The sequence below is a fragment of the Diadema antillarum genome, unplaced genomic scaffold (assembly GCF_040938485.1).
Source record: "Diadema antillarum isolate AM-2024a unplaced genomic scaffold, OU_Dant_1.0 seq00000704_RagTag, whole genome shotgun sequence".
Taxonomy (NCBI): domain Eukaryota; kingdom Metazoa; phylum Echinodermata; class Echinoidea; order Diadematoida; family Diadematidae; genus Diadema; species Diadema antillarum.
This window is the reverse complement of record NW_027271609.1, coordinates 681,184-694,487: the sequence shown is the minus strand read 5'-3', so window position 1 is coordinate 694,487 and position 13,304 is coordinate 681,184. Positions and strand designations below refer to the sequence as shown.

The 13,304-nt window shown below is 39.3% G+C and overlaps 1 protein-coding gene across 1 annotated transcript in view; it reads right to left on the bottom strand.

Annotated features, from left to right (window-relative positions):
• The window catches only part of LOC139737765 (rho guanine nucleotide exchange factor 11-like), a 48,846-nt gene that overhangs the window by 23,379 nt on the left and 12,163 nt on the right, over nucleotides 1-13,304 (bottom strand). Inside the window, exons 9-12 of the mRNA XM_071648438.1 lie at nucleotides 12,393-12,452; nucleotides 7,563-7,589; nucleotides 3,864-4,057; nucleotides 1,447-1,487 (exon numbers count right to left, since the gene is read on the bottom strand). Coding sequence (XP_071504539.1) covers nucleotides 1,447-1,487; nucleotides 3,864-4,057; nucleotides 7,563-7,589; nucleotides 12,393-12,452 — 322 coding nt within the window. The remainder of the gene's footprint in view (nucleotides 1-1,446; nucleotides 1,488-3,863; nucleotides 4,058-7,562; nucleotides 7,590-12,392; nucleotides 12,453-13,304) is intronic.

Genomic DNA, 13,304 nt, shown 5'->3' with positions numbered 1-13,304 from the left:
TGCAAAAAATTGGTTGTAGGGTAAGAGTAAGAAAGGGGTTAAAGGACAAGTTCACCTTCATAGACATGTGGGTTTAGTGAATACAGCAACATTTGTAGAACACATCAGCGAGAGTTTGAGGAAAATTAGACAATCCGTTCAAAAGTTACACATTTTTGAATTTTCTGTTCAGTCAAGACTGGATGAGAAGACTACTTTAGCTTGTGATGTCACATGTGTACAAAGATATAAAGAAAGAATAAAGAAAATTCAACATATTTTCACTTTTTTTTCGCATAACACAAGAACACTTGACTTCTCTCTTTCAGAAGGTAGGGGGAATAATATTACCCTTAACATATGTCAGTAACAAGTCGAAAAAATATGCACTTTATTAAAAAAAGGAAATGTTGTGAAATTCTTTTAATTTTCTTTTTATCGTTGTATGCATATGATATCATACACTTTAGTAGTCTCCTCATCCAGCAGTGACTGCGCAGATACTTTAAAAATGCATAACTTTTGAACAGATTGTCCGATCTTCCCCAAACTTTTACTGATGTGTTCTGCTAATATTGTTGCATTCACACAATCGGAGATGATGTTACCAAATGACTACCAGGCTCGCAAAAAAAAAAAAAATAATAAAAATAATAATAATAAATGTACTTGTGACGCAACGACAGACGATGCACTGCATGTACACAGCACACATATCAATGGGGTGAAAGAATGAGAACACACACGAGGGGCAGAACCCGTGACGAACGGCAGACAATCGATCTTATGCTGACGTCGACTGCACCTGTCGCATAGTACTGGGAGACATCATTCATAATAATTCTATTTTTTCACAGACATCGTTGCTGGGATGACAAGACCTTGTGTCTCAAATTTTGGTGAAAATGACTCTTTTGGATTTATGGTCAGATAGTCAGTTAAAAGTGATGCCCTGACCAAATCTGAACTTTCTTTCCCCAAAACTGAAGCCACCATGGCATGTCAAAGGAAAGGCTGTCCTCTTTGATATAGTGCTTTGGCTGCCATGTTTTTTTTCTGCTCTCCTGAACACTTCACATTTGTTAAATGCAAGGTTTTGTTGCCTCAACTGCGATATATCAACATATTGTCGCTGGAGCGACAAGACCTGATATCTACACAATGCCAAATGTTCAAGAGATCCAAAAAAACATGGCAACCAAGGCACTTTATCAAATGGAATAGCCTTTCATTTGACATGCCATGGTGGCTTCATTTTGGCGGTAAGACAGCTAGGATTTGGACAGGATATCACTGAACCGATTATCTGGCCATTAATTAAAAGAAAGACATTTTCACCAAAATTCTTACCAAAAAGGTCTTGTCAGCCCAGCGATGATATACATGTATAAACGAGCATAGATAGATAGATTAATAAACAGATACAAAATGTAGATATACAAAGATATAAAATGTATCTCTCCTCACCTTCTTGACCTCTTGTTGTCTGTTTTCAGTTTCCTCTCACCCTGGATTTTTCGGAGGAAGGAGGGAGAAACAAAGCAAGAAAAGTCACAAATTAATCCACAATTCCCTTGCCAGTACAAAGCAATGCACTCCTCATTCACGTGGTGACAAACAGAGATTGCATTCTCAGATTTTATTCCAGCCTGGCCACTGGCAGAGTCAGCTGTGCGTCTCTTTGCATCGACACCCTGCAGTTCGGCCAGTTGCCCCTCCTGATTTGTGCTCCAGAAAGTTCGACTCTGGACAGCGGATGGGATTTGTTTCAGAGCAGAGTGTGCTCCTCTCAAAAAGTTTGAATCCTAATGTCTCCTCCACAACCACTCAGCAAAACAGTGCCCCCTCCTTTTTTCTTGTGTGTGTGTGTGTGTTGTTGTTGTTTTTTTTCCTTTTTTTTTTACAGCAAACACTCTCTCCACCGCCGCGGCCAACTTGACATTTAGGGAAGACAAATTTTGACGTCATCCCTCAAAATAACGCCTCGTGAGATAGCCATCACGCTGCACAAGATGGTCGAGATGGGCCGATTTAAAGGCAGAGGTCATACCTGGGGCAGGGTGGGACAAATACCTCCCCAAAACCCCTCCTCCACTGCCTCAAAAATCCCCTGTTCTTTCTTTTTTTTTAAGACATGGGGCTGATCACAGCTGACACTAGGGACTTGGTCATCTCAAAAAAACCTTTCCTTTTAAGGCTGTAACCACGGCGACAACTGGGAGAGGCTAGAAACACAAGAGGACTTTCACCTTAAAGACAAAATCAGTCAATCAGTCAAGCCTACATGTAACTGCAAAGACCTGAAGGACCAATGGTCATCAAGAATTTCATTTAGGCAGGACAAAGAAATAATATCCTAATGAAATGACAAAATATTTCGGCATTTCAATCCTGATGTTCTTGACTGCATGACTGCCACAAATATATCAGACCCAGCTATACTTGGGTGTTTTAGAACACCGTTTATGCAATATTCTGCATACAGATGTTTGCCGATTTTGTTTTTTGTTCACACAGACAAGGCATTTATTCTAAGTTTGTCTTCAGACTAAACTTTTGAAAGAGTGGCGGCAATGACGACGATAACGCTTGTCCCCTCCAATCTTGTTTTCAAAAACCTGGTCTGAAACCTGGAACTCTGCTTGAAAGTGAATCAAGAGGACATCACTGGATGAATGTAGGAAGGGGAGGGGGAGAAGGAAGGGGAGGGGGAGGGGAAAGGGGAGAAAAAAAAACATGATCTCTGCTAATGAACTCTCTCACCCACAATGCACGCTGGTCGTGTGTTGTCCCCTTATTTGTCTCTGTCACCGTAGCAACCGCGAGTGAAGACGGTTGCTGGGAGAAGATGGGGCAGGAAAGGGGTTTGATGAGGATATCCCGCCTAGGACTGACAGATGATTTTCTCCCCATACTAGCGGACCCACAAAAGTCTCCCCCCCCCCCCCAATATTTCTTTCCAAAATCACTAAGTGCATTTAATACACACTTGGTCCTCATTTGGATGCGTCCTCTAACCACATATTTTACGGATAGGTGCTGCATCTTTTCCTTTTAACATCTTTTATCATTCTTTTTCAGTGTATGAAAAAGTAGATAGAAAAAAAAAAAATCCAAACAATCTCATTCAAGTCCTTTGTTGATCAGTATTACATAATTGTTTCAAGTGCAAAATTTTTAAACAAAAGTCTTATCATCGCTGAATTTTTTTAAAGATTCTAAAATTGGCAACACATTTTAGAGGGCTAAGGTTTCTGTTTCTCTCTTAACTCAAATTGGCAACTTTGATCGCAGATTTCTTTCGGATCTTGTTGAGATTAAAGGAATTTCATCTATTCCATCTTGTCTCTTCCTCAAAAAGGATTAACGGTGAATCATCAGCATTGCCAATTTGATGAAGAGGTGAAAATTTCTGCAGCGAAAATCCCCCCCCAAAAAAAAAAACAATTGACAGGGGAAGAGCGTGCACCTACTGAATAAAGAGCATATTAAAGTGAACACTTCCAAATGCAAGCTACACGTATGTGATGTCTTATTAATGCTTCATTTTCATGTTGTACATGCAGTTGTAAAATTGTGCTACAGGGACCTCAAGAAAAAAACAGTGCAAAATCACCGACAGTTACCCTGTTTAAAAAGAGGATTAATTTAATGCATGAATGAAACAGCTATGCTGAATTTTGTATTTCCTATTCATGTTATTGCAATGTTATATTGTGATACAGGGTCCCCAAGAAAATCAGTGTACAACCACTGATGGAGTAATCCTGTTTATTACACAGGACAAATAAACAAATCAATACATACTGTAAACGGCCATGAAAAAGTTTGGCCCGTTTTGTACGACGCGGAAAAAGTGTCTTCCGCCGACTTTCGCGACCCACCTTCGACTTGAGGCTTCCTGTTCGGTGCACCTTGATTCGCTTGCTCTCCGTCTCCGGGGGGCGGGGCTCGGCGCTGGGCGGGCCCGTGTCCGGCGGAAGGGGCGAGACCAGGCCCTCGGGCTGCTTGGTCCTGGAGGGGTCCGTCGGGTCGAAGCGGTCCACCATCCGGACAACCTGGCCCTGGGGGAGTTGAGCTGGAAGTGGGCGGAATTTTCGCAAATACACGGTCAAAACAGCGGTTGCCTTCACCTGTCTATTGGTCTCTATAGACAGGTCTGACTATGTACAGTAGTGTACATACATTCAACACTGTGATAATATACTTTTCCCATAATCACACTCTCTCCTAAGTACATGCACCAGCACGTAAACGTACATATGATTTTTCTTTGATCTCTTTCATTCTACGTATTGCTTTTGAACAATTACATCTACCTAACTTCAATATTCATGCCAAACCAAATTTCTCAATTTCTAGCCTCCCATACACTATCCCTTTTTCCTTTACCATGGGGCTGCCAAACATTCACACAACTAAACTGGAGAGATTCCAAAGAGCAATCACAAAGACACTTGAGTGTTACATGCATCTCAATAAATGAAATCTCTCCATATCAAGAAGATTTTATACCCTCTTGCTGGGACACGAAGATTTATTGAAGTTGGCAAAAGAATATCTAAATACCATGATATGTGGCATATATTTTTAGAAATCTTATTGCTAACTTTCTTCAAATTACTTGGATTCGCCAACACAAAAGCTTCAAAAGCAAGATTCTGTCATTGGCATCATCTGTCAATCATCATATTGATATGCTTTACAAAAGACATTGGATTGCATTTCCCCCCTTAAAATTGACCATGTTACTAATATGACTAACAAATGACATTGCATAGAAACGTGCACGATGTGCTCAGTCTATAAAAAAGTTGCAATCCAAAGTCTTTTCTTATTCATAGTAGTAGCATGGAAACTTGCAAATCATGCTCAGTTTAGGGACAGATGCATTTTAATGTCTTTTACTATGCAAATCATATTAACTGCAGATTGCAGATTTGCCTGTTGGCCAATGGGAGACTTGGAAAGTCATGACATCATCACTGCCTCATCTAATTTGCATACATGGCCAGCACTGACATCACTGCATAATTTACTCCTCATAGATTGTATATTACGACAATATCTCAGTCTATCTGTATAAATGAATCAGTGGAGTCTGCATCATTTTGTTGTTTCACATTCAATCAAAAGCTCACAAACCAACACACGGGGACACAGGGCTTGACTTGCACTAGCAGGCAGTAATCCCTGATTAGTGTGTACCAGCACTTTTTATATTTTTTGCTTGCATTTGGTGTGTTGTTTTTATCTCTGTGCAGGCCGTGGCAATAAACATCGCATCCCAGTAACACGGCTCAGTACTCGATTACACCCTATGTATTACGTCATAGTCGGTCGGCTTCAATCCTCGTCAACAACAATCACAAACATTTTCATCAGAGAACTTCCGTTTCAGAGTGTGTCCATCCATTTCAATGTACAATGCGTCGGCACAAACTCTAGGGGCTGCCAAACTTTCGCACAAGAAAGTCAGGGGGATTACTTTGAATAGCTATTGGGGAGAAACTTGTTTATTACATGCATCCCAACAAGACACAACAATCAATATCTAAATCAGGGAGATTCCCAAGGTCTTCTGTCAAGGCTTAACAAAATATTAGCCCACTTTCACAGGGAGATTCAGGCAGAATGATAGAGACTTGTTTAATTAGCAGCCCTCCTCTCATTTCTGCACTTGACAATTTCTTTTCCTTCTTTTTCTTCGTTGCAAAAAACATTTCAGTACACATTGCATAAGTTTTTTAAAAGAATTTATCTATTATTACGTACTTCTCACTCATGGGAGGGACTGCCCTTTTAGCCATAGCTAGGACTGATTTTAAAAAGGGGGACCTTGTCACACACATCATCAGAATGAAATAACAGGAGATTAAATGTAGAGGTGGGAGAGGGGGTTTGAGAGAGAAATCTATCTACACTTCTCAAGTTGTTAGTAAAGTTATGATCTTTGTAGAAATAGTGTGAGAATTACAAACATGAATCAACCCAGGGAAGTCATTACTCTTAAACTTCAAATGTATTTGAAGATGATAAACCCCCCTTAAATCAACCAAAAGGTGAATTTCCTCGAAATTAGTCAAACATTTGTCACTTACAAACTATAAAATAAAAAGTGAACTGATTTGTTTGTTTTGTTTTGATTTGTCTTGTCCTTCAGTTTCCGTACGATACAGAGTCAATGTTAACAATTTGTCAACAAAAAACACCAGCCATAAAACATCAACAAAGTCACTGGCATACCAACGCATTAACCACACCTTAAGTTTTTGTCAAATTTGTTCAATAATGAAAAAGAAAAAAGGAAAAATGAGAACAATAAATGTTGGTACTTAAGACGACTATAATTACATCAGAAGGTTTCTTTTTCATTACATTCAGAGATAGTTTTAGTGTTAGTTCAGTAATAGTTACCAGCAGTTAAGAGCTATCCTGCCAAGCAGCATTCAGGATATTGATGGCAAGTGGAAAGGAACTTATTACTTACTCTGGGCCTCTCAAATTTAGCGATATCGTTTGATATACCGGCAAACATATTCCAGAATTTCATCTTTTGAATTTCCATCTTTTGCACTTCTGCTACCAAAACATACTATTGGAGACATACACTTTGTAGACATATACTTTCATTTTATTGGCAAAACTTTTGCTGCTGTATACTTACAGTACAGAAAAAACCAGTATGGTTAATGCACAGATTAAATACAATTTATCAAAATCATATTTCAGTCATGACAATATAATAAGTATAACATGCACAACATAAGTTTGAATGCAAAATGCAATCTCAGTTGTCATTCATAAGCCTTGATGCGAAACGAAAATAATCTTAAAGCACCAAAACGTAAGTGCATGTCATGCAAAGTGAAAAATAACTGAAAAACGCATTCATCGGCTGCACACAAAGAGTTACTGTCTATTTTTCGTCTTTCCTCTGTTTTTTGTTTGTTTGTTGTTGTTGTTTTTGGGGGGGATTATCAGAGAAATCAAGAAATTTGAACTTGCTTATATGTTAACTTTTGTTATGGTTGTTCTCTTTTCTCACTTTTCAATGAGGTACTAAAATGTTAATACTCAACAATTTGCAGTACAGATTGACAATCTGCAATATAGAAAAATGAAAAGAGAAAGGAGGGTCTGAAAAGAGACTAGATCTTTAATATGTAACAGTTGTCATTGTGAAAGTAGTGTTAAGTTCTATAATATATGACAGTGAGATGTAGATATTGACAGTTTAATAGTTTATGATATGCTACATGGCTGAATACAAAATGAAAGAATCCATTCTCAGTATCTTCCAATACGTGCATCAATGTAAGTACATGTGTGAGATATACCATAATGAACATACATGTAACTGGCTAATCTCATACAGCTGTTTAGAAATCATTAAAATACATGCAGAAAATCAAAGGAAAATGTTACTATACTGCAGCTTGATAACAGGAAAACAAAATAGGGATTAACTTGATACACGGCTCAACTATGCGATGCAAAGAAAAGTAGCATGCATGGCGGGTAAAATAAGTGGATTATCGCGATTTAAATATGGGGAAAGTTGTAAAACTGGCGGTTCCTACCATTATTCGCCTCTTGCTTCAAATGAGCTGAGTTGATGATGGAGTGCCGAATCAGGCGGGGAGAAAATCGGTGCATCATTATCGTCAAATTGGCAACGCAGGACAAGAGAAACAGATAAAAAGTTCAAAACCCTCCCAATCTGATGTGACGTCAGATACTGTGCAGCCCTAAGGGTTGAATTCCCCGACCGAATTTTTCACCATGCTATAGGCGCCCAAGGGGGAGGGGTGTCTCAATCCCCTTTTCCTTTTTTTACGCCCCTCGGTCGAGAATTTACAGTTTTCTCCAGACAATTCTAACAATCTCTGTTCCTCGGCGACAGATCATCCATTGGGATGTGTGCACCAATGGTATCCACGGCTTGACTGTCGAATCCAATCATCCCCACAAACACTGTCAAACTTTGAATACCCTTTGCAACACTTGCAAGGACATGGGTCAAATGTTAAACACTATTGCCAAGGCTGATGCTCATGTCCGTGACAAAATCAAACGAACGCTCACAGACAAAAAAGGAAATAGAAGTTGGAACATAAACGGCAGGTTCCTTGCAAAATTCTTCCCAATTTATGTGTAGGCTGGCAATGTCCATGACACACACAAACCCATCACACTGCAGCGACAAATCCAAACATTATTGTCCGTGTGAAATCTTGGCTCCTCACAGCGCAAAAGAGAGACATCAGAACAGCAAAGAGAGAGTAATTCCCACGAAAACAATCTGATGATTTGAAATGACCACCCACAAAACATGTAGGGGATTTCTCTTTTCCGCCATTAGATGTCCACTCTGTTGTTGTTACCTTCGAAGTTCACACTACACCTAACGATGTTGTTGGATCAACTCAAAATTTAATTCTCTGCTTTGCTTCCAATTAAGAGAATGAACCATACAAAAACAAAAGACAATTTAAAAATTCCAATGAATCCAAACAACAAGATAGCACAATGCAATGCCACCATGAAATGTTTTGCTTCTGAATTCCACAAGTGTCGGCCGTCAATAACGCTAATCCCGTCTCAATTTCCTGGTTATTATGACCCCGCTCTGACATATGGCTCGTATTTTTGACACATGTAATGACATCTGGGAGCTGAGATGTAAGTGTCGAGTGTGCATTGTGGTAGGCCGGGCACACAAGGATGCTCGTGTAACGTAAAGAGAGCCAGCGAAAAGTTAATGGTACTCTCACTTTCAGATCTACATGCACATTTGAGCAAGTCCGCTCGCTCTCTCTCTCTCTCTCTCTTTCTCTCTTTCTATCTTCTTCCTCTGATATCTCTTTTCCTCTTTTACTCCTTTATGTCCCTGACCAATTCTTTTCTTCTTTCTATCTCTCCATCTGTCCAGTCTTCATTCAATTTCGTTCTCTCACTCTATCACTCCGTCATATTTCTGTCTTGTCATCTCGACTACTGACCGACTGCCCGCCACAGAGTCACCGAGAGTTGTTGAAAAGAGATGTTCGTAACTTCTTCCCACAAGAACAATATCCTACATCTATTGTACAATAAAGGAAAGAGATGGACTTGTTGGTGACACCATGCGTTGTTCAACCAAGCGCTTACTTATTCCGATGACGCAGGAATAGAATTGACAAAATATTTCAGGATTCATCTGATTACTCAGAATTGAAGGATATTTGATGTTTTGGTGGCAGGCAGTTGCAAATTTTCTGTATCTTTTCCTCAATCTCTCCCAAAGTCCTTTTCATATTCCTATCTTGCTTTTGTTTTGTTTTGTTTGTTTGTTTGGTTTTTTTGGGGGGGCATTTCTTTTTTATTCTAATCAAGTTAAGTTTCAAAACTCCATGTTTGGCTAATCTCAAATCTTTATTCACTGCTATAGGATGTATTGTATATATGAGATGGCTGTCATATCTTTCACGGCAGCTCAACTTCTTTTCTCTATGTTCAGTCCCAACACTGGCCCTAATCATTAACATTTTCCAACTATCTGTCATCTTTTGCTTACATGGAAAAAAAAAATGACATGGCCACTTTCACTGTTTTCCTTGAACAACAGCCGGAAATCATGTCTGCACGACTCAAAGATGCATCTTCGCAACTGCTTCTGCGGCGGACTCTGAACTTCCGCGTCTTTCCGAACTGGTGAAATCCATCCGTCTCTCTCCACTCGTCTTTCCCATCTCTCGCTATCGATCGACTCGAGTTTCCATCTCTCTTTTCCTTCTTTCTCTCCTTCCTTTGCTCTTTTCTTCTCTCTGTAATCTCTCGCAGTCAACCACCCCCCCCCCCCCCATGCCATTCCCCCACCCCACTGTGGCACGTTGCTGCTGCGTGAATGTATGTACATGTACCTGCATGTGCAGGCAAAGCGACCCGGAGTGGAATACGCCTGCTCCTTTCGTTCATTAAGACAACACGCCACAATGCATTTGATACAAAATGCCCATATCAAATGCCACCTCCCAGAAAACAGTCACGGGCAGTGGCCACGCGGTAGACAGTGTGATTGGCACTTGTCACAAGGCCTGGTAGAATACAGCACATTAAAAACAATGTCTTTCAGGCAAGTATCTGCTAGTTATAGTCTTCTTTCTTAGCCACTGCCTTAAATTCAGCAGAAATTCAGGATAGCTGTATTAACCTCTACCCCCCTCCCCTCCCCCATCTTTATCAGCATGATTAATAGCACACATGTTGCCAGCAAACCTCAAAACTCGCCACCACCACAACATCACAACTTTGCATACTACGTCTAGCACGCATATCAAACAGACAGACAAATAGACAGGCACACACACAAACAAACAGAAAGACACACAAACACACACACACACACACACACACGACAAAATCATACAATGATACGCTCTCTTCAAATTAAAAAATTAAACATCATTTGACAATTTGGAGTCAAATCTAAAATGCACTCTTTTTGATAAGATATTCATAACTATTTGGTCCCAAGCACTGCTCTTCCAATGATTAGATTGGTATGATTTCTAAATTTAAGAAATATGAATTATTCATGTCATTACACAATCATACTTTGTGCTCTCTTAAAAAAAGTATATGATCATCACTATCATCGATGTCATTATCATCATTATTTTCAGTATCATTTTCATCATAAACTATTATAATTTGTGCTATCATTATCACTGTCATTGTAATAGCTACCATGATCATTAATTTGTTCATTACAATCATCATTACTACGATTCTCATCCTTATCATTGGCATTATCAGTATTACCAAATAATCATCATTATCATTATTATGTCAATATCATCAATTCATTGCTACATTGTATTATTAACTCTTTGGGCTTTCTGTAACCCACACAAACTCAAACCTCTGTGACTAGATGTGCCTTTGGTAAGGGGAAGGGGGGGGGGGGAGGAAACAGCCTGCAAATTCAGAGAAGTGTAATCAATACAAATTGGCCACACACTTCTTGCTGGCAGCTGAGCGGCTGGCAGTCAAACATGGCATCATTATGCCCTCATACATGTATGCATCTCAACACCAGGTGGCGCTCTAACCATTTCTCACACAAACAACATCAGCAATCTCCACTGCTCACTATTATCTCTGTGACAGGTTGATTGGAAAAACACTCAAGTTTTCAAAACAAATTGTGTGTATGGGGGGGGGGGGGAGAGTTGTAAATTACAAATTCCATTTTACAGTTATATGTGAGAAGAATTGATTGACATATATTCTATAATTTCTCCACACATTAACAAATCCATGTAAACATAGTGAATGCAAAGAGTAACACAAATGGGAAATATAGCTGGATTACAGTTTTGTCTCTTTCTTGCTGTTCTGGCATAGTAATGTTTTAATCCAACATATGGATCAAAATTGCACATGTCTGGCCTAAATAATACCTTTATACTTGATGATGGAAATATGAAGATTTATGCTGGCAGTATTGTTAAATTTTTGTCAGAAAGCGAGACAGCTTAGAGCTGAAAAATATGGGAACAGTTGTGTGATCGACAAACAGGTTTTTGTGCCTATAATCCAAACACTAAATATAAATGGATATGTCTGGTAGCTTTTTTTTCAAGGGGGGGGGGGGGGGGACAGAAGTGAAACCAACCACAACTTACCACTAGCTGAAACAGCGATGCTGCTTTCTTCGTACAACAGCATTTTACCACATTTTGTTTCTAAACAAGGACTAAAGGACTAGAGACAAAATCTCAGAAAAATGTGTCATGAAAGAACGATAGGCATTTTCTGTTCGTTAAAAATAAAAACACTCAAAGAAGCACATTCATCATTCTGTAAATAGAAGACATCTCTCAGCTTATCTTTCTCAAACCTTCACTCTCTCTCTCTCTCTCTTCTCTATACTTCATCCCTCTATTATAAAACCTTATTTCTGTTTCTCTTCTCACTCTGTCTTTCCATCTGTCAATCCATTTCTCTTCCTCCGCTTTCTTTGTCATCCATATGCTCTCGTCTGCTCGTACTGCTTCATTCTCTCGATTTCCCAAACGGTCAGTCATTGGATACATGCGACCCTTGTGCTGCGATAGCGCCCTTCTGGCTCTGCCCTCAGAAGACGCTGAAGCACCAGCTAAAGATACACGAATCAATCTTCCCAAAGAAATCACCTACCCCATCCTTCCAATATAACCCCATCTCATCCCCCCCCCCACCCCCAAAAAAGGAAGAAGAAAGTGAAGTGTTCACCAATGTTTTTCTCGATATACTTAAAGATCACGGGTGTGCTGGATTAGAAAGTACAATGAAAACAAATTATCACATATCACAGGAATTTCTATGACATATCACTGGAATTTCCTTCACTGTTGTCATGGCAACATCTTCAAGTAAATACTTACAAAGGTCTTCATTTGTGGACTTCATTTGGACGATGGTTGGTGGTGTTGGGTTGATTGGAACTGGACAGGAGACGCAAACACAAGACAAACAGCAGGTTGAAAATGAATGGTGTTGATCATCTTTCAGTGGATTTTAAAGCGGTTACACACGGTCAAAAATTCGTCATTTGAATGATGATTCCAGTGAAAAATAATTCTAATGACGAATTTTTAGCACGTGTGGAAGCAAATTATAATCACGAATTCAAATTCTAGTCCGGAGGTGAATTCCAGTGAAGTTTCATTCAAATTACGGTGCGAAATTTGGGTGTGTAATGCTTGACCTCCAAAACATCTTTTGAGGGGCGAAGCTTACGTGACCTTTCAAGCACTTCCGTAGATAATACGCGTGCCGCATGCATGCACTCGATCGTACGTTTTGATTGACAAGTCACCAAGGATTACGTAGCGCCTTAGCTCGAGAATTCGAATTCTAATCACAGTTTTCGAGTGAGCGTGTGTAAGGTCCGATAATTCTAGAGACGAATTGCAATCATCATTACAATGATGATTCAAGTTACGAATTTTCTCTCGTGTGTAACCGATCAAAGTCTCTCTTTTCAAAGCACATGTATCAATTACAGCCAGACAATTTAGATTTTCGTGCAACTTCACAACATTATTTCTTAGGGAAACAAACAAATGTTTGTGGGTTTTTTCTTAATGCACATATTCTTAAACATATTTTTATTTCAACCATTTTAAAGAAACATACATTGTATTCAAAAGACATACCATTCTTACGCTAAGGTCATAACAATCAACAAATAATAATATAAATGATAACATAACCAACAACAGTATTTTCAAGAATAAGACTGAAAGCAAGAGATAAAAATATTTCATAGCAATGATAATAATGATGATAAGTCG